General features: G+C 38.9%; 1 protein-coding gene across 2 annotated transcripts in view; it reads left to right on the top strand.

Moving 5' to 3' along the window:
- fbxl17 (F-box and leucine-rich repeat protein 17) overlaps positions 1–21,860 on the top strand; it is a 231,927-nt gene extending 210,067 nt beyond the window's left edge. For both annotated transcript variants that reach the window (XM_077522758.1, XM_077522761.1), the window contains exon 11: positions 19,245–21,860. In XM_077522758.1, coding sequence (XP_077378884.1) covers positions 19,245–19,382 — 138 coding nt within the window. In that variant the 3' untranslated portion in view covers positions 19,383–21,860. The remainder of the gene's footprint in view (positions 1–19,244) is intronic.
- Positions 21,861–23,073: the final 1,213 nt, after the last annotated feature.

A 23,073-nucleotide genomic window follows, 5' to 3' on the forward strand; every position in this document is an offset into this window, starting at 1 on the left:
ATAGAAACATAATTATCTAAGTTCCTTTTGGACCAAACAGAATTTAGAATAATATATATTTAGAATAATATTTATTTATTCATGTTAGCAAAATCTTGAAGTTGGAGTGCAGCTTGTGCACAGTGCAGTAGGACGATCATTTATTTATTTATTTTTTGTTACAAAATAAGACCAAAAAAATATTAAGACCAACTACAAAAATTGAACCACTATAATTATGTAAGTTCCTTTTGGACCAAACAGAATTTACAATATACATATATATATTTATAATAATATATATATATATTTATTTATTTATTTATGTTGGCAAAAACTTGCAGTTGGAGTGCAGCATGTGCACTGTGCAGTAGGACGATCTTTTTTTTTTTCTTTTTTTTGGGGGGGGGTACAAAAAACATGTTTAAACGTAAAAACAAACAAAAAATCTATATAAAAATAAAATTATTTACAACACTATAATTATGCACATTCCTTTTGGATGAAACGATGTATTTAGTTGTTTTAAAATTTTTTTAAAAAAAGATGCAAATGTATGAATTTAAACATCAGTCCAACAAAGGAATTCACCTTGCCCTTCCAATATTTTTGCAAGGGACTGTAAACATAACAAAACATACTTCTTAAATTATACATTAGCTCCTGTTGGGAATGTCGATCACACAGTTCTCCAAATAAGAGGCCAAGTGTCCTTGCTTGAAGCTGTTTGTCAAAGTTATTGAAGTTTAAGTCAACTATCTTAATGCTCATGTATAATACAAAACACTGTAGATGGGCAAACACAAATTAGCATAGCAGTTACCAATTCAGTGTGGACTCTTACCCAAAGTCTGTTGGGATAGACTCCAGCTCACCCTAATGAGGACAAACACTTTTGAAAAATGATGGCTAACATTCAGATTCCATAAGATAAGAGCTATATATTATTAAATTGATGAGGTTAGTGTCTTTTGACAAATTGTAAACTATCCCATTTGTGAAACAACAACTTTAGATCTTATTTTTCTCATTTTTCTTGGTCTCATTTGGCACCCCGCCATCAAGCAGTACCGTACAAACATCTACCACTTGCTTTGTTGTTTTAATGAGTTGTCCACAGCATTCATTTTCATATGGTAAATTTATACAGTTAGCCGGATTATGCAAAGAAAATATTCAAAAGAGTTTCCCGAAAATTGGAGCCAAGGACAAACCTGCTAAATTATGGCAAGGATCTGGTTTAAGGTGTGGACAGAGGAATTATTTTTTACAGTGTGAGTCACTTGGGCATCGACGCAATCCTCCACATTTCCAGAATCATAACGATCAGAATGCACAGAATCGTGCGGCAAATATTTTATTATAAGTTTGGCATTATAAACATTGCTCATACCGTTTCAGAAATGCACATTGTGGTTGGTTATTGTGCATGGTTAATATTATAGGGTGAATCATTTTCAGCATAACTCCAATGTCCTCATGCAAATTGACCTTTGTATGATAGGATATTTTTAATGTGACTATTATTTTCCGCTTGAGGCATAACGACTTGTTTTTCGGATCATATTTGTGAGCTGTTGTGTAGTGTTAGTAGAAGTTGCCGAGGAAAAATACGGTGCAGGAGGGAAGTTGACTTACAGCAGAGTCCTTTCATAACATAAGGTTGGGAACTCATCATTTTTATTCCTTCATTATAATATCAGTGCTATCTGTTGCGCAACCTTAAGCTTGACCTTATGGATTTCTCTGATAAACAAACCCACCCCGTGATCGTTAAGCGAGACAAGAACATCGGTCGCATCGTATTTATCTATTTATATCGTCAGAAAATGAAACATATTGGGGGTCTGACAGTGACCCGGTGTGTAAGGTCTCAGTGGTGAAGCGGTGCGCTCACTTCCCATTATTGCATACAAGAATGTGTATCTATCATATTTATCTCAGGGTAATAAAAACTAACTGCATTACATCGCAGGTGATTACTTAGATTCCATTTTCATTTACTTCCCTGCTGCTTGGCCAACTGCGTGACCCAACAATCGATATCTGTAGCCATGCTAATAAAAAAATCTGTTCTGGAATGACCTACATCTTCAGCGGAATAACAATGGCTCCTTGTTTCTTTCCGAGCTCGGCATAAGCGTGCACGTATCCCTCAGCGCTTATTTACCTGCGTATTTGCCTTCCCGTGGTACTCATCGTTTAGCCCGGAGGATGGAAAGATAAACGATTGCGCTCCCTATGCTCTGAGGGGGGAATTTGGGGATGGCACGGCGAAGCAAAGCGGTAATTGGTGCTATTAGAGTAGTAATGGAGTGTGAATCGAGCAGAGAGAAGAGTTTGACAGTTCCCAAGGTCAGGTACGTTACCATCTCCGAATTACCAAAAGAATTAAGTGTGCGATTGCACCCTTCACCCAGTTTATCCTCGCTTTCACATCCTAAAATACAGATTAGCATTATAACTATGCCTCTAATACTAGTGAGCACTGACCCGTGTGGGAAAAGATCAGCCCACTTGTGCCGTGGGTTTGCGGTATGTTGAGGGGGCTTTTGTGGAAAGTTTGAGGAGAGAGAACGCCAAGCTGCTGCTCGCTCTTGTTGGCAAACAAATAAAAAGAAATGGCTTGTTGTTATAGCGAGGTCACCCAGAGAGTTAAGAGTTAGAGACCGAATAAAAGAGGTAAATAGGTGAGAGGCAGAGTCCGAGCGAGGAGGGAGGTTGAGCCTTTGCCTTCAACTCCTACTCTCACCCCTCCATCCCCCGCTATCCTCATCCTGCTCTCACGAGTCCCTTCAATCGGCCGACTTGAGCCTTTCAAGTTCTCGTATTCAGTGCAAGTTCTTGCATTTTGTAAGTTGACGTTAAATTGTGCTTCCACTCGTACAAAAAGTTGAAGAACTTTTTCACGAATAACGGCATTTATCCAATTTAATATTCAGTGTCAAAACAGTATTTTTAGAATCACAATTACAAGATTTCACTTATTGAGTGAAGGGACCCGTCAAGACTGAACTGTGAACAAGAGCAGAAAAGTAATTATAGTATAATGTTGGGGGGGTCGACCACACTTTGGTAAGCAGCCGTTTCTGCAATCAGAAGGGGTCAGAAAATGGAAATGAGTGCTCTTTATTGCAAAACCACACAGAAACACTAAAGACAAAAGTGAAATAAACATAAAGTGCTAATGTATATTTTTGTTCAAATAACTGGACTATTTCGGCCAGCCTGGGTCATGAAAAAGACAGTTTGATAGAACGACTTACACTGTCCATTTGCATTCTACAGTATAATGGAATTGTTGCATTCGGCAACAAATTTATGCATTCATCCATTCTTTCTAATTCTGGGAGGGTTTGCACTATGCTTTTATGTATCCCTACCCTAAAAAAAACAACCTTCCCACTGAAATGATCCAACCGAAGATGGACTCAGGTCACGTATGGAAGCCATTTTGACGGACCGATTGCAACTGAGTAGTTCAGATATTGGCTGGATGGATGAGACAATGTGTAGTTCCTTTTCATTTATTCCTTAGTGTGATCATTATTGTCTAACATTACCAAAATCATTTTGATTGTATTTTTTATTGTTAGCATTTAAGTATTTCAATAAGTGGATTCATGCTTGTATATAATCCACTTGAATTAGAAGAAAATAGAGGCGTAACAAACAGTGGTTTAAACCAGGAAGTGTTTATTATTATTATTATTATTATTATTATTATTATTATTATTATTATTATTATTATTATTATTATTATTTTTATTGTTATTTAAAAGGTACGAGTGCATCAAACCAAACTGATTGAAATCATTCCACTTTGACATATATTGACATACGTAACAAATCGTCTTTTGTCAGAGAGATATATTTTAGAAGAATATTGGCAAGTTAATCAAATGGATGTAAAATTACAACAAAAAAAGTCAGTGTGTAAAATCCGATCAAACTGAGTCTTAACATATTGGATCATAACCGAGTTGAACCAAATTGAATCGTTTCACTTTTAAATCAAATCGTCCTTGAATAATTTCGCACCCCACGTATAGGAAATCGTATCGAATAATCTTTTGTGGAGAAATGCACACCCCTAGTAGAAAAACAGCATTTTCTTGGAGGATTCTCGAGACATTTACTTTTCATATTCAATTGTTATTTTCTGAATACAAGCAACAGTTGCTAATATGCATGCTCTGACCATCATTTTCAGAAAATAGTCTGTCCTAATGTTTTGAAAGAGTTTGTACAAAATGTCCGTGGGAACGCGTTGCTCTCTCTATCAGTGGATCACAGCCGAAACATGTCCAATCCGATGGCGAGGCTAACTAATCTCATCTCTGCACTTAATTTCCTACTGGGGAAAAACACTGAAGCTGCCGCCTTGCTGTCCATTCCACAAGGTTCTCATGGAATGAAAGCCTTGTGCAAATTACGTGACATTACATTTATCTCAGCCACAGTGTCTCTTATTCATGTTGATAAATTAATTGAGCCCCCCCACCACCCCGTACTTATTTATCTCAGCATTGCTTAAAATAAGTGAGGCCTTAGCTGCACACAGACATTTCATTTGTCTTTTCTCTTTACGGCCCTGTGGTAGATGCATAAATAACTAGTTTGTGATGCCAGCAGTTTCCCTCCAATGAAATTCATATTTCCTGTAAGCGCTAATGTTACATCAAATGATTAAACATGGATGGAGACAGGCCAGGAAAAACAGCCCCATTTTAGACCACTACTTTCAAATGGCATTAGATACAATGCGAATATGATTAAACACAATTCTTCTTCTTCTTCTTCTTCTTCTTCTTCTTCTTCTTCTTCTTCTTCTTCTTCTTCTTCTACTTCTTCTTCTACTACTTCTTCTTCTTTTACTTTTTCTTCGTCTTCTTCTACTACTTCTTCTTCTACTACTTCTTCTACTTTTTCTTCATCTTCTTCTACTACTTCTTCTACTACTTCTTCTTCTACTACTTCTTCTTCTACTTTTTCTTCATCTTCTTCTACTACTTCTTCTACTACTTCTTCTTCTACCACTTCTTCTTCTACTACTACTTCTTCTTCTACTTCTACTTCTTCTTCTTGTAATTGGTCCAACATATGACAGGGAACAGGTTGGCCAGCACACATTTGTTTAGCTTGGCACACTTGAGGAAGCATCGCTATATTTATCCTTCTGCCATTACTGTCGAAACCAACATACCGTAGGGGGCCTTAAACAATATCAGCCTGCGTATCCACCATAAGTGTTTGTACAGCACAAATAATTTGTTATAAACACTTACAGTACTTGCAGCAGTCTTGCCTGGTGGATAGTTATTTCTTGCAGGAACAATGTTGACACTGTTTGGGAACTATTGCAAATAATCCAACGCTAACGTTTATCTTTGCGCGGTTTCCTGTCGGGAAGTGTATGCTGCAAGGATATAGGATAAATGATGACAAAAACAACTCAGATTGGAACAAACTCACAAAAACAAACTCAGCAATTCACAGTCACGTTAGACTACATTTTGCAAGTTTCGTGCGGCCCCTGCAGTCTCTCCTGCTTTTCCCCTCCCATCTTTAAGTGGAGTCGAGTTTCGGAGTGGGTCCTGTCAGTCTTAGACAAATACAATCTTGCGATAACCTTGACGCGCAGTGCCGACAAGCCAAGTCAGCCCCTTGCCTCGGCCTACCCCCAAATTTGTTTGGAATTGTCAAATGGCCGGGAATTTTAATGCACCAGCTGAATGTCACAGGACCTCGAGAGTGTAGAATTCATTTAGGAACTGCTAACGGGATCCAGCTGGCGCTCCTCGCGCGGAGCAGTGTGAAGGATCGATTTCCAACCGTCACGGTTTATACAAACGTGCTTCCGTACTGTATACGTTTTGCTGCCAGGCAGGCGGAATTGTGGGGACTTATGAAGAATTCCGTTTTTTTTTTTTCTTTCCAATCCTGACCTAGCACAAGCCACAAGTCTGATTGTCAGAATATGTACCGAATTCGTCTCGCTCCTTGCAGTAGCTGACCATATACGGTGTTAATGCAGCGCCCGTGTTTGCCTCGGATGTTTTTCATGCCCCCCCAACACACACACACGTCCGTCGGAGTGATTTCCTTTTGTGTTGCGCCGTGCACAAATGTGTGCGACCGTGTGAGGAATTTATGTTATTTGCTGTGAACACAGCTCATAATGGAGCATTGAAATCAGAGCCGCCCTCCAGGCTTCTGCACATGGCGTGCTCCGCCCGCCTCCGATGATTACACCTCTGCCTCCAGGGCCCCAACCACCATGCACTGACAAGAATGTCATTGATCCACCCGAAAAGAATCAAATAAATTAATTTTGTCTACTTGCAGCTGTAAATTGGTCCCGGCCTTTTGATGTCATTCAACTAAATGACTTCACAAAAAGAGCCTTAATGTTCTGGAAAACTGTTTTTTTTCTCTCTCTCTCTCTCTCTTCTTTTTCTTTTTGCTCAGCAGTGCACCATATGTCAGTGTGTTTGAGTTAAATGTTAGGCCTTTTGTGTAGGCGGAATTCATCTTTCCACACTTACACATACACACATGAACTTGTGTTTTTGTCTTAATTATACATTTGAGTGTTTTGGTGATTGTTTCAATATTAGCTCATTGGATTGTGAGACACCGTCACATGTCGTCATGGTAAATTATGAGTAAGGTTAATGTAGCATTTAAGGACTCTTTTGGTTTCCACAAAGCTGATATATGTCCACTCACAATGATGCACAAGTTTTGTTGATTTTCACATCGAGTGCAAGACAATCCTGTCACTTCTGTCACTGCACTGCTCAAATCAACACAGGTTGTTTTATACGTCTCCAGGCGTGTGTTAAAGAAATATATCAAACCGTGTCACAACATCTGAAAAATTGTCTTCTCATAAAAAGTCTCTGCGCAAATTTGGAACGACTTGGTCAGAGAAAGTTCACTTTACTCCGAGAAGGAATCACTCGAAGGTCACATGCACAACTGGCAGGTTTTAATTTTGATCAGCAATAGATTTTGTGTGTGTGTGTGTATGTAAACCCACTTTCAGATGGTGATTGTACAAATATTTCACCATTTCATCCATTCGGAGTCAATCGGACCAAGATGTAGAATAATGGAACTTGACAAGCACTCAGTGTATCGTGCTCAAGTCAGTTAATAGAAGTTACAACATAATTTTTAGTGCATTTCTTCTTTTAAGAAAGATTTGTTCTGATATAATAAAATTGCTGCTATGCTCAGATTCAGGGCCTCTATTCTTTACAAGCATTATTTTTTCCTTTTTTTTCTCTCTCTCTCTCTGAGCTGCTCATTTTCTTACCTGCCTGTTTTATAGGATTATATACCTCTGTTCTGGCTAATCTTGCAACCTTGTAGGGTAAACCATTTTGTCCTCTCCAACGCTAATTTAATGTCAAGATATAACATGGACAGCAAAAACATCATAGAGGGGAAGATGCAGTCGAGACTGGTGAACCATGAATGAACCAGTTTCGGTATACAGAAAAATACAAATATGAGCTGTGCACCATCCCAAGAAATGTGATTGTTGTGTAACATGCGCAACAATCTAAAGTATTTGCAGTTATGTAGGAATGTTTCCATGTGTTTAATGAATGTGTGTCAGATGAGTTTAATTTTGTAATAGGAGGACATATTTACTTAAAGATAAAATGTCAGTTTTCGTGATGATGAAAACGTTATTCCTGTAATCGAATAATTCGACATATTTCAGTTTGTTTCTCAGTTTTAATCCAAATTTTTCCAGTAAAGTAATCCAATCAAACTTTGATTTCATTTTGACATTCATTCATCGAGTACCCAATGTAAATTCTATGAATCGGATTGCATTTTGATGCTACAAAGTTGAAAGTCCAAGGTAGGCAAATGCACGTGAGTTTTCTCAAACAGACTCTCGTGGCTATCCTGGGAACATTTGGAGCCTTCATTGCCTGATGATGTATCACTTTGGGGATTTTGATCTCATTCAGCTTCAGTGAAATGTTTTCTTTTGAAATGTTTTCGCAGCTTGCACATATATGTACTGTTCCTACTTTTTTTCCCCCCCCATATCATCTTCTTTTCCTCTGCTGACCACTTCTTCTTCTCCTCATCTTCTTTTGCTTGTCAACTTTCACTCCTCTGCTCCCACTCATTCTTTTTAACACTCTCCCTTGCCTATACACCTCCCTGTTTTCCACTACTTCATTAGAGTGAAAACAAATGGGTAGCCCAGGTCGGGAAACGGAAGAGAGAAAACTCGCAGTCAGCGTAAATGTGGACTAGTAAAAGAATGGCACTACCCAGTTCCTGGACCATCAGGGGCAATATATGAGTTGTCACCCTAATGGGGGTGATGAAGGAGGGAGGTACAAAGTCAAATGAGGGGGGCAAAGGGAGCCGGCAAATGACAGAAATCAAGAGAAAATACATTGAAGTAAAAGGAAACGATAGCATGTGAGCTGACTCTTCCTCCCTAAGTGTTTTGTGTAAGCAGTTTGGAAGTATGCTGCCATTACCTGAACGGAGGCGGAGCAGTGTTTTGGGAACAGGTATGAGCATATCTGCACTCCTTTTCTTTCCCAGATGGGGAAAGCAGACAGACCTTGTTAAAAGAGCAGACATCCCAATCAATATGGTTGTTCCAGTGGAGCATCCAGCTGCCAGGGACTCCACACAGATAGGCACGGCATAGCAATTTGCAGACATAAACAAGGGCCTAATTGTTCGGGGCCTGGAGGTTTGTAGTGAGGAAAACAAAGATGAAGCATTGTGAAGAGTTAGAAGCCATTTCAACTCTCGTTTAGGAAATGAGAGTTGGGCCAAACTTTCTTTGATGAGTGTTGTTATTGTGAACAGCAGGGGTGCCGAGTATTAGGCTTGTGAAACGAAGGGAATTAGAGCAAAGGTAGTGAATTTGGAAGATGGGCTCTTTGCTTTGCTATTTTCCGCTCTTTCGGCGGCCTTTTTTTATGTTCACAGTTTGAAGCAGTCATTTGCCATTTATGATTTTCAGTGCAATCTTTGAGTCTCATCCTGCACACAGGAACTGTATTGATTTGTCGGTCTTAGCTGAAACTTCCTCCTGATCATCCAGTCTTCTTGTTTCTAAAGGGCAAGCGTAGGGAGGGTGAAATAAAGTAAGGAATCTCAGAATTGCCCTTCAACAAATAGCCAGAGGCGGGCAATTTGCAAAATTTTGATGATCCGTCATTAATCATTCGTCAGTACTCTCAGCACCCTTCTGTCATCGTCAGTCCGTCATTTGTTCAAGCCGAACCAAACTGTATTCGTCAAGTCCATCATTTTATTTTAACCATGCTTCCCTCATCACATGTTACGACCAGCAGACAGAGGAGGGTGGAAATTCCGTCAGTCCATCAATTGTGAATTGCCATTTGTCTATTGAACAACAAAACGGGCGTTCGTCAGTGACGGACTAAGAGGTCTATTGGACGGTAGATGCACTCTAAAAACAGTTTGGTCAAAAGTAACCCAATTAATTATGGATAAAAAAAAAAGACTGATCCACTTTATGTATCAATTTAACACATATTTCTGGGGTGTATTATACAAAATGACCCAATTTTTTGACCCAAATAAAGGATCTGACCAATATTTATGATTTGTTTTATGCTTAAAGATCCATTTCTTGACTCAAAGTTGGGTCAAATCCACCCAAGTAGAGGATTGGTCCATTTTTGACCCATTGTTGGGTTATTTTTGACCCAACTGTTTTTAGAGTCTACTTGAGCCAATTAAGCTACTTGAGCCAATTGAGCCAACGGACGAAAACTCACTTCCATAAGGTCGGGTGTCCATCATTAATGGTCTGACGGACAATCTGTCTTGTACTGACCCACCTCTGCAAATAAAGTCCAGAACCTCTCCGGACCCACATGCACACCATTGCATTTCTCCTCTAGCTTATGCAAGGTCATTCAAGGTTGTTGGTCTGTTGGCGTCTGCCCACATCATTTATTCATTCAATTAAGCTTTTTCCTTCTCAGGCACCTCATTTTCTTTTTCATCCATCGCTGTATACTCATCTCCACAGAGGCCAACATAATCTCATGGAGTCATGGCCAGAAAGGAGACACGGCTCAGTGCGGTTCGGATTCTTGCCAATCTCGATTTGGTTCTGGACAGTAAGTGAAGTTTGCCTTGTTTCAGACAAGAGGCAGCAGGCAACCGTAGACTACGAACGTCGTGTCCCACTGCGTCGGTGATGAATTAGCTTTTTAATGCTGATGGCCATACCAGTCCCCCTCTGGAAACAGTGTCCGTACATATTTCATACATCCAGGGGGGCTTCGGGAAACTTTTGAGGCGAGCAACTTGTCAGCCTTCGTTTGATTCCTTGCATTATGAATGACTGTCTAGAGGGAAAAAGATATGTGTGCAAAAAAAGTTAGACTACAACCCGTGACTACTCGGCTAACATTTGGGAAAAAGAACAGGTTAACCCAACAGTTGAGTCGGAACAGAAAGCTCTCTGAACATGAGTGGGAATTGATGACTTGAGCTCCATTTTTCATTTGATCGTCTCGCATTCATCAGGAAGACTCATCAAAATATTGACACAATAATGATTGCAGCCCACCTTGTTTTAACTTTGACTGGTCCAATCTAATCAGAGCTCTCCTCCCTCTAAAGAGACACCATGAATTTTTTATCATCTCTTTGTAAGGCGAGGGTCGATTTGTCCTTGTTCTTTATTTACTCCAGAGAACGAGCCATTCCTTCGAGGTAAAAATTAAACAGTAGCTCTGTTGTGATTGTCTTTAAGAAATTCCATTTGTGTCCAACCTCAGCAAGTTTACTCCCGGATCACTTTTTTTTTCATGTTCCGTCTTGGTTTACGGCATTCAACAGGCTGCTTATGACCTTGCTGTCACATCAGTATGTAAGACCAAAAACATTTGTGACCACGCCTTCCCGTTCCTCTGATTTCAATGTTGCTGTCAACATACATCTTTGACTTCTACAGCAATTGAATATGTCCACATATATTAAAGCATAGTCATGACCCCCAAATTTTGTTGTGAAATTTTGAACCCAGTTGAAACAAGTCTTGGTCAAAACAAGCCCAAAGTCAACAAGTACATGTTTAAATAGGATCTGACAGCAATCAGATGGTTGGTTTTGCTTAATAGAAGCCAAATGGACGTAGCGCGACCTCTTCTTTGTCATACATGACATCATACGTGCACATGTGAAATAGTATGGAATATTTTTACATACAGATAACAAATGATGTCTCCACACGTCTAATTTGTTTGCTGGAAGCTACGTCGCTGTGGGAACTTTTTATTGAGGTTTGTGTGAAAGACACATTTGAATAATGCAGTCTCTTAACTCATTCACTCCCAGCCATTTTCACAGAAGCAATCCCGTTCACTCCCGGCTATTTTACTGGATTTTGACTGATTTTGCAAGGCCCACAGAATATTGTGGTCTTTTGCTATAAAAGCATGGAACCTATCAAAAGAAAGATTAAAGTCTCTTCTGTCATCAGGGGAAAAAAAGTATGTTTCTATCTGTTTCCGTTTTGCAGCAATTAGCATTAAAAGAGAGCTAAGTTTCATCAGTTTTCACAAATCTAATTATCTAAGTAATTGAGCTTTTTTTCTAGATGGCCCTGGTTGATCTCATTTGCTCTGCTGCCACCTGCTGGCCGTTTGTGTAATAACTACCAACCATTTCTGCAACCGTTCTTTGCAGTTGAGAGGCTGCATCAAAGCCTTATGTATGCTCTAGCATAAAAAAACAACAAAAAAACGTATAAATATGTCTTTAGGACACTTAGAACATTAACAAAAAAACGTATTTATACGTTATTGGGTGCAAATGAGTTAAGTATCAATTTTCCAGAAAAAAAAAAATGTGGGCGCTTTAATCCTCTAGACATATGGCTTTTTTTTTTTTTTTTTTTTAGAAGGCCAACCTAATAAGGTATTGGACCTTGCTTTAGCCTCATTCCTTTTGTTACCATCCTCATGTGTTACGGAGACGTAGTTTTACACGCCTGTGCTCCAGAAGCTTCTTTCTTCTAGCCTGGTCAGCTGAGCCTATGTTGCTATTTTGTGGTTCAGCCACTGTCTGATTGTGTGCAGGGTTGTGGGTGTGAATGGTCCCAGATCTTGGTCGTCCCAAACAGCACCTGACCTGCTTTTTGATAGCACATTGTGAGGCTCGCTCATCTTTTTTGAGATAAAATCAAATTGCTGGCATTTAGGCTTGACCAAACAGCCTCCACACCAATCTCTTTAAGATCTGCTTTAACTTCTGGTAAGATTTTTGTCTATCTTTAAATGGTTTTCCATCCATATCCTCTTCCCTTATCTAAAACAAAGAACTATTTTTTCATTTGTTCAGTCACTGATTTGGAAAGTCTTCAACTGAGGTTTTTCCTCTGAGCGGTTAAAAGAAAGCTATAAATCTGCCCCGTTTAAAGCCAGACAGGCAACAAAGACCTGATGCACAATCTGCTCCCTAAACAGGCTTTTCAAACATTTACCCCCAAATGTACGTATTTACTGGTTGACTAATGCACTCTCTGCATTGAGCTAGGTGGAGGCCGGGGGGTATTTGTCTCTCTTTATTTGCCCGGGGCTTGCAATAGCTGCCAGGTGGCTCAGGAAGACCAACTGAAACAAATAAAAGTATGATGGATGATGAAATAACAACACTATTACTTTGGCATTAGCTGCTGGGACTGACACTTTGCTTATTGGATGTGAGATTGACATCAGCAGTCATGCAACAGAACTTTGCACTTCATTTCAAATCGGCTCCACCTCATTTTGCAAAATAGTGCAGTCTAAACCTGCTGTCAATTAGAAGAACATTGGCAACAAGATGGAACAATTTCTTAATGAAAGTGTGACCTTAAGTCAGTGGTGTCCAAACTACGGCCCGGGGGCCATTTGCGGCCCGCCGTCCATTTTTTTTGTGGCCCGTGACTTATGCTAAAAATGGCATTTGACTAAGTTCAAATAAAATAAAAACAAAAATGTTTGGAGATGATCAAAGTAAGAAGGGAGGGTGTCGAAAAACACAGGTGCTATTAAAGTTTATTTTAGTTAACTAAAACTAACGAAAAAACTAATTCAAAACAACAATTTCATTAACGAAATAAAATAAAAACGAAGATGCTTTTTTAAAAAAAAAGAAAACTAACTGAAACTACATTTTATGTTTACAAAACCAACTAAAATAAAACTAACGATAATTATAGCAAGAATGTCCTTCGTTTTAGTCTTTGGTAATTAATTTAATATATAAGCCTTTGGGGATGATTTTAAATGTGATTTTTAGCAGATTCATTTTGATATAACCCGGAATAATCACGTTGAGCCCATGGTATTTTTTTTAAATATTGCGCAGAAGTAATACACATTAAAAAACACAAAAAACTAAAACTAATACTGAAACCAAATAAACTAAAAATAAGCATTTATTAAAGAACTAAAACTAATTTAAAAAAACTAACAGAACCACCCTGAAAAACTAATTAAAACTGACTCAATTCATAACATTATGTGGCCCATGCGTCCTTCTGATTTTCTGTATGTGGCCCTCAAATGAAAAAGTTTGGACACCCCTGCCTTAAGGTATCAGTTCATCTTTTAGGCATGCTACTGTTGAATGGTGAGCAAAATGGAATTCAGTGGCCTTTTTTGTGGACTGTGTTACAAATGGGATAAAAACAGTCGTCTTTACATTCAACTGGCCTTGAAATAATGTAAAAATATCCACTCTTTTATAGTCGGTTGTTTTATGTGGACTTACCATTATCTTCAAGGCTATTCTCAGCAGAATGAAAGATCTGCTCCAATGAGGAGCCTAATTGAAAACATAATGGATTCCGTAAAAGTAGAGGCCCTGACACTGAGGCAGCATCCAAACCGTGATCCCTGCATGTGGTCTAAGCTTGTGGTTGACCCTTTAACCTGCCACAGAAACCAGTGATGGCGATAATTTTCTTCTCTGAAGTCTTCCCTATTGCTGCAGGGGAAAATGTGATCCACTAACACAATTCTAAGTTAAGTTTGCAAACATACAGTTGAAGTATATCAATATCAATAGCAACTGCACAGCTGTTTTCCACTACATGCTCGTATTTTTGTTCTCATAATACAATAACCATTTAGAGCAGTTCAATTTGTGCTTGAAATGTTTCTGTGTCGATGCATGTTGTGCGGTTTACCACAAGCCTTGTGTAGCATTATAAAGTATGTGTTTGCATTGAAAAGTAGGCTTTGTGACTACCGTTCAATTCCACTTTTTTTTTTTTTTTTAAATAATAATTTATAATTCTCCTATATTTCCTAAACCCTCATTATGTTTTCCAGCATTGTTTGGCACACTGTTGGAGGCTGGCTAATATGGAATGCAACTTTATATTTGTGTATCCAATTACCGATTTATCTGTTCTTTTATTTTTTTTTCCCCCCAGTGAGAATGTAAACCACTGCTACATTAGTCAGCTTTACGACAAGTCTTACTGCAGCAGCCATCCAGGCAACACCCGTCGTCGGTGCTAAATGTAGATTTTATGCGGTGACGGAGTGCATCTTCATCACGAGGAGTCTCATAAGAGCTTACGAGATTGCAAGGCAAGAGATTGCCCATGGGTAGAGGTCATATCAGAAAGGAGGCGTCCATCACCTTGAAAGAAGATGGAGATGCGCTTTTCACATTCCAGACCTTGACAAGTCTTTTTTTTTTTTTTGTTCCATCCCTCTCTCGCCGTCTTGTAAACTCTGACAACATCACATTACCCATCAGCACGCATTACGCCACACTCAGATCTACTACGTGCTGCATCTTTGAAGTTAAAATGGGGGAAAATATCATAAGTATAGGCCTCGCTCCAGATAGCTGTGGCTGTGCTCCCAGATGCCTGAGAAGGGATCTGCTGTATCATGTGTCTTTCCTTCAGACTTGGCAGCAGCTTTTCAACGACTACAGTACGGGATCAGAAAAAAAGAAAAAAAAAAAATCCCTGTCAGAGACATGCACCAGAGACCCCGATAACTTTGGTTTTCGGCTTAAAGTTGCCAAGCAACAAAATATCACTGAGCACTTTTGCCCTCTAACAAAATCAGATGAGTCATCATTTTCAAAGCAGGTCCATTCAATATGACACCAGCCTCTGGCACACTAACCAACAGTATTTTGTTGTTGTTGTTGTTTTTGTTGTCTTTTTTTTTTTTTTTTTTTTTTTCCACAGACTTCACATCGCAGCGATTTTAGCTTTGGACTGCAAAGAAGTAAACATCAGATCTTATTCTGCCTACCAATTCAACATTTAGTAATATTCAGCCATTTAATGTGTCAAATAGCTTGAGGTATTTATTTTTATGAACTTACAGAATCTTATTAGACTTATTCGGCTATAGTCATTTATTATCATGTATAGATAAACAGATTTTAAAAAGAATTGCAATGCAAAATGGACTGAAAAATTCAACAATGCCGTTTTGATTTAGTGATTAAATGTATGAATAAATAAATTAATGATTTTAATGAAAAGTGTGAAGATGAAAGAAAAGAACTAAACCGAGAAGTTAAACTCAGATAATAAAAAAAATAATGATAATAAAATGCTCAATAAAATTAGATTGTATATACCGTAATTTACGGACTATAAGGCGCACCTGATTATAAGCCGCACCAAGTACATCTCTAAAGGAAAAAGCATTTTGTACATACATAAGCCGCACCTGACTATAAGCCGCATGTACCCACATTGAAACATGAGATATTTACAAAGAAAGACGGTACACAAAAAGAGTTTTCAAAGGTTTAATAACATACCTTAGCTTTTCTTTCCAAACAGTGCCCGTGACGCGGCAGTAACACAGCAGCAATACTGTAGTAACTAACAGGGCTGGTTAAAAATAACATACTGGTAGAAGTCACTGAGACTGAGACTTGTTGTATTTTCCATGATGAGGGTCTGTTCATGCTAATTTTATTCATGCACAAAGCGTGAAGTTACATTAAACTTGCGTCTTCCTCGACACATATATTCCACCTGTCTCACTCTGACCTTTTCTGCTCGAGCGCCCCTGGTGGCCATCAGAAAAAAATGCATATATTAGCCGCATCTTTTTATAAGCCGCAGGGTTGAAAGCGTCTGACAAAAGTCGCGGCTTATAGTCAGGAAATTACGCTATTTGAAAAAGAATAGGAAGATATAATACTTTTCCTAAAACCCGCAATACTTACACAATATACAATATAGTAGGCTACTATATACAGTAAAAATGTAAAAAATACTTGTAAAAAATACAAAAATAATAATACAAAAGTTGTATTATATATCCCTCATATGATGTTCAAGTCTGTGAGACCTGTTTTTAGTATGTGAACGTGGGCCCCACAGACCCTGAACACCATAAAAGGGTTAAGAAAAGTGATAATGAAATTGTATGAAAATTTCTAAATATAGAATAAAATCATCAGCTCATATCATTAATCATTTGCTAATAAGAGCATTAGTTGGCAGTCAGTGTGAGACATAATTATATTTTCATGCTTTTTTTTTCTTATTAACACGATTGCGCTTTCATAATTTCCTGGTTTTTATCAACATTTAACGTTTCTGTAGCCAGCAATTAGTGAAACGATTCTAAGTTTTGATTGGGAGACGTTTAGTGGGAGTCTTGTTTGCAATGAACATTAATGAATGTTATGGCCTCCCATCAGTTTGACATGTCTATTCTTCAGATGTGTTTTAATTGTAATTAAGCCCTGATTAACAATCCGGAGAGGGTTTTTCAGGACTACAATATAATATGTTATGAAGGCAATCAGGGCGTTGTCATGTGAGCTGCTAATGAGGCTCAGCCAATTGTCATAATAAACGAAACCGCTTTGGCTGGTGTTAAAATTCAGCCTTTCGCCTCACTTGTTTCTTTTTCCATCTCTCCATTACTGCGGCATAATAAAGACAGTTGCTGTATTTGATTAATGGGATCCAAGTGGCTCCACATCAATGACAAGCGCAGTGAAAATTCAAGACACCCAAACCCGTGTCCAAAAGCTGGAAGGAAAAGCTTTAATTATTCATTGTTGAAGTGCGCTGAAGTTGTCTTTTTTTTTTTTTTTCAGGTTTTCCCACACATTCGACACATGATAAATGACATCTTGTGTCTTGAAAATCAATAAAGGTTCTGGCTTTGATAAAAAGTTGGAGCATCAGTGAAAAGGAGACATGCGGCCTTAGGAACATCGCCGATGATGGTGTAATATTACGCAAAATCAATCGGAATCCTGGAATGAAAAGTGCTTGATATCACAACGCAGAATTAATTGCTTTGAATAGCCGCCCTTATTGTCAAACATCTGGTCGAAATAACACTTATCAACTTTTCGGGCTAGAAAAAGGGGTACCCCAGGGGTCTTATTCGGGTTTTTAACTCTTTTACTGCCACACGTTGTGAAAAAAAACAACCCCGATGCCAGCGGATTTCGAGCATTTTAACTCATTTTTCGAAGCAAACAGAATATTGTGTTCTTTTGCGACATAAACAACATGAGGACCACATGAAAGATCGCATTCCATTCGTTAATTAGAAAAAAGTATGTTTCTAGGTCATTTGAGTAACATTGAGCGAAAAGAAAAGATACATTTTCTCCACAACAGTGACTTTGATACTAATATTTTTTGTTTAGTGACGCTCCGTCAAATTAGGTTTAATGTTACAAAGGCTTTGATCATTCACGCCAGCCTTGAAAACTTTCTATTTCATCAGATTGCGTCATGTTTCATTGTAATTCGCAGCTCTAGTTAGGGCCCGAACAGCTACCGCTGCCATCTGCTGGCCATAGTTAGAGGGTGTTTTTGATTTCACAACGCATTGACCCGGCTCCGCTGCACTTGGACGTTGCATGAACCACTGATATATTCACAAAAAAACTTTACGTTTACTTTACGTACATCGTGATTTTACTAAACATTATTAAACATTTTTGGCGGTCAAAGAGTTAAAAATCTGAATAAGCATATTCCGTTTTTGCATGTATTTATATGGCCTTTCAAATATATATTGGTAATATTAGGGTTTTCAAAGTTTTATTGATGTGTAAATGTAGTCATTGCGGACCAGTAATTTTTTCACTTTCTGCTTTTGATATCGTATGAAAGTTTCCGATACTTTGCGTGATCCTTTGGTAACAACGAATGACTGTGTGCTCAACATGTGCGTGAGTGTTTATTCATCATTTCCCCTGGAAAATGTCACGCTCGCGGGTGGGCAGGGTTTGGTTCTGGGTGGGTTACAACTAACCCCTGGAGGTCTCAGGGGTTACGCTTGCCTCTGCTCTTTGTCAGCTTCTCGCAGTGGTCCTTCCTCATGCTGATTTTCTGACTGTCACGCAGCAAATGTGCTGATTTGAAGCTGGTCAGAGCATGAAAGGCTTCATTAGGAACATACTACGAAACCATTTACGCGCAGTGTGTAACTGGGATCCAGATCTTAAAAATGTCCGACGGTCACAAAAATGTACATCCCATCTAGCCACTTCATTAGGCCTACTGTAGACAGTAATGCATTTTTTTAATTGTATGCACATGATAGGGAATAACGATATCCAAACGTCAAAATCAGTGCGTTAATTTTGAGTCAATTTAAAGTACCTTTAACGCCCCAATTTTTTTTTTTTTTACGCGCGATTAATGACCGCCTCATATACTCGGCAATTCACAACCCTACAAACAAGCATGGAAATGTTCTGGTCTATACAGTGCTAATTAGCTGAGGTCATAATTATACATTTAGTTCAAATAGCACAGGTAACATTAATCTCAATTTACAAAAGTGACCTGCAATCACTAAACTTAATAATGCGGTACACTTACATGCGTACATTGTTCATGGAGTCAATTTGTGGAGGAACTCAAACGTGTTAGGTTCCCTTTTATCTGCTGATTAGCGTGGGTTTTAAACATAGGTGGCCAAAACATGCCTAATTAAAATTAAACTGGGTGCTGCAACTGCTCAAATGGAAACAACCCTTTTTTTTTTTCTTTTTTTTTTTTACGGATGAGCTGCTTTTAATATCGTAACATAACAATATCATGGCAGTTTTAATATCAATATCACAACAATTCCAACTGAATTGAGAAGAAATATCCCTTTATTAACTGGATTACAAGAAGAAGACAATCATCTTCCATCACTAACAAATTGCTGAATCTGAACGTCCTTCCTTATCACTTCTCGTTGTTTACCTGGCTGTGTTTGCAGGTGAACGAGGAGACAGTGGAGAGGCTGGTGGTCCAATACCCTCACATTGTATTCAGCACCGTAATGCAGGACTGCAAGAGAACCCTGGAGAGAGCTTATCAGATGGGCTGGAGCCCAAGTGCTTCCAACGCCTTGTAGCTGTCGCTGGATCATACGCAAATACGTAATCACACACACGCACACACGTTGAACAAAAAGGACCATTTTTATCCCAAACATTGACACACGTGCACCATATTTTCACTTCGGCCCTATTTGATTTTCATTTACTGTTCAAACATGCATGTGGACGCGCACATGCACACTCTGGACTCTTCCATGAATCTGTTCATTAACTGAATGAAACTGACTACGTATCATCATCCTCAAGTCAAAAAGCAACAAAAGGGGATGAAAGCGTTCCGAACCTTGCGCATTTAAGATCGGGCGGGGCGGACGCAAAGAAGAACGATAAAAGACGGCGGTTTAGAAAAGAACAATTATCCCGCCAAGTCGAGTCCAGCGACTCGCGCGCTTCCTCCGAGGCGACGCCCACTGCAGCGGCAGCGAAGACGACGACCACAACAGCAACAACAATCTTTCTCCGGCTGCGAGCCGCTGAGACTTGAGCGCTCGCTTGAGGCTTTTCGGCAAACTCGATGTTTATCTTGACTTTCTTGCTCGTGCAGTTTCGTGTTGAAGGGATTTGTGGATTTATCCGTGTTTAGATCGTTGTCGAGGCTACATGTAAACGTTGTCCTTGTTGTGGCACACGCCAGTTTGGGTTGTGGCCCGATCCTCCTTCCCTCCCAGGCCGATTGAATAGCAGGAAACCACATTGATTATTTCTCCAAAAGTGCATGATTAGATCGAGATTGGCATCTGACTGACGGACTGTCTGAAAATGATCACAAATTGGACCCAAGTTCTCTGCATGACGTGGGAACAATGCTTTTGTTTTATTCACATGTGTTGAAAAGGAAGCAGGATAAAAGTATTATAGTCTCATATTTGGGGATTACAGTGGAACCTCTAAATTCAAACACAATCCATTGCATGACTCATAGAAATGACAAATGGAAATGGACTCAATCTGTTTCAGGTTATGTCACCATCGTAACCTTCGTTAACTCTCCAGGAATTTTTCTGACCATGTTTTTCAAAGCATGTGAATGCGAGTCTAGGATCTATTTTACCGTTGGCATAAAACTGACTTGGATAGCTTCCGGCTCACCTGAACAGAATAAGTGGCATAAGAATAGATGATGGCCAATAGATATTGAAACAGGATTTCAGTCAAATTAAGACATATATAAAAATAGTCATTAAAAAATATTGTTTATAAATATTGTTGATTTAAATGGTGTTGTGGTGAGTATATCTGCTTTCTGTATGGAGATAGTAAGTTCGTCACGTACTTGTGTGGCACTCCAGTTTGCTCCCACTTTTCAGCTTCATTGTGCTTTACATACATTGAAACGTTGTTCAAAATTTATACAATGTTTCAATGTATTTGTTAGACTTATAGTAGGACTCTAAAGTATATTTGTATTCAATATAATTTTGCAAACAATTATCGGCTTACTTGTCGGTTATCGACATCGGTTGAAAATAGCATTATCGTGCATCCCTGCTTAAAAACATAAAAACAAGCAGATTCATTCAATATTAACTGGTTACAAAATGGCAGAAGATGGCTGCTACAGTAAGTCAACTTGCCTGATTTTACTGAGCAACCAGGGCAAACATGTATACAATATTACTGTTAGAATCAGGAAAAAGATAATTCCATTTTGGATTTATCCGTACACATTAGTGGTGCCCATCTGTGGAGGCTTCACAATAAAAGAAAAATAACCACATTGAGCTCAAGCCTAGTATTCCCCCCCATGTTCTGTTGTGACATCTTGCATGATGTCGTTCTGGAAATTTGGATTTCATTCTGAATTGTTGGATTTCAGAGGTTTCACTGTATGCGCCAAAAACACCATGAAGGAAATGCCTTAACTAAATGCCAGTCAGTTGACCCGTAAATTGTTCAAAGAATATTTATCGTTCCCTTCTTCATCAAAAGTCATACCCCGTTGTATGGCCTGGTATATTCATATACTTGAGATTTACTTATTAGTGTTATATCGATTTTGAGCATATACTTGTAACATTAGCTATGTAGCAATTCAGTGAGAAGATTTCCTGTGATCGAGGAAATTAAAGTTGGTAGTGGAGAGTGGATTACAGTTCATCAGACAAGTGCAGTGTGGAGTTGAAAGTGCAGACGAGCAGGGTATTTTCTATGCTGTTGGCCTGCTCGCCAACTAGTCATCCAGATAGCAACAATAGCTTCTTTTTTTCCCTTCAGATTACAATAATGTACAGTACAGTGTAGTTTGAATACAGCAACACTTTGTACATCATAAGAAGATTTCACACAAGTAAAAAGTTGATTTTCCCCTTGTCAGGATTTGTAGACGTAGCAGTCACGGGGTTGCGCCCTGCGTCTGTTTTTGTTCTTTTGTAATCCCCATCCGCATTTTCTCCTTCGCTAGATGTTGACATACTTGATTCTTGATTTGTTAAGGCAAGCGTAAATGACTGGATTTGCATAAAGATGAATAAAACACTACAACTTCAAGCTCCCCCCACCCATCCCTGTTCTCTTTCTTTTACGTGTGTGAAATTGAGGTGGCACAGAATATCTAAAACAGCAGGAGAATGTTTTCCCTCTCATTTTTCATAAAGTGGAGACAGCTCCTGGCTGCAGTCTTCCCTTGACTCATTGTTACTTCAATTATATTTCTAGACCATAATGAGCATGATGGGTGACGCGGTAACATTAGCATTCAGTGAGAATGCACGTGTTAGCGGATAAAATGCAAATGAGGACACCAACTTGTTGCCCATCACATTCAAAGGTCACTCCATGTACAAATTGGACTCAACATAGTTCCTGTAGAAAAAAAAAAACGGTTTCTTTTCTAACAGTCGTCCAAGCTTTCCTAGCTGTAATATCGAGGTGAATGCTAGGTGCTGAGCTAGCTTGCTCCAATCTAGCTTCGCTGGCTAGCATAGCTGTCCCTCCGCGATGTAGATCCGCTCCTTGACGTCACTAATCGTCGCCTGTCGTTATCACTTACGGAAGAGGATTAGCTAAGCATGCGACACATAGAGCAAGAAGAGGAACAGGCAAAAACGCAGATGCTATGCTAAGCGCTAAGCTAATGTGAAATGTAGATTTGCGAAACACCAGAATAAGTGTTTAGGTAGTGCAGTACACTTAATGGAAGTCTGTCTGGAACACGGACTTATGTATGAATTGACTGTCAATTGCCTCTTTAAAGCTGCTTCATTTCAAAGACAAAACTGGAGAGGCATGATTATCTTGTAGCATAACGCTCATATTAAAAAAAAAATACGCCTGTTAAATCACTGAATTGTTTCTAATTTTCTGTGCTTGTTCAAGTATAAAATAGGAGATATGGAATCAAACAGGATGCGAAAGTTTCTTTTGGATTGTCTTAAATGTAATAAGGAGAATATGTGCATGAAATTATTCAAGGCACAATGCACATCACATATTGCACAACATTAACTTAACATTTCACATTTTGCTGGACTACATTCATCCTTCTGATGACATACTGTGGTATTTTTGTGAATTTCAGGGAAAATGTACCGTCATATGTCAATGAATGTGTCATTTAGGTCCAGTCCACAGGTAAATTACGAAATAGTCAATTAGGTCTATGTGGAAATGCAATAATGACAATGGCTTGTAAAAGAAATGGGCAATCATTGACAGTCACGGTCAAATATGTTCCCCCGTGTTAAAGAGGGTTTAACGTCGCTTCTG

Source organism: Festucalex cinctus, chromosome 5 (assembly GCF_051991245.1).
Source record: "Festucalex cinctus isolate MCC-2025b chromosome 5, RoL_Fcin_1.0, whole genome shotgun sequence".
Lineage (NCBI taxonomy): Eukaryota > Metazoa > Chordata > Actinopteri > Syngnathiformes > Syngnathidae > Festucalex > Festucalex cinctus.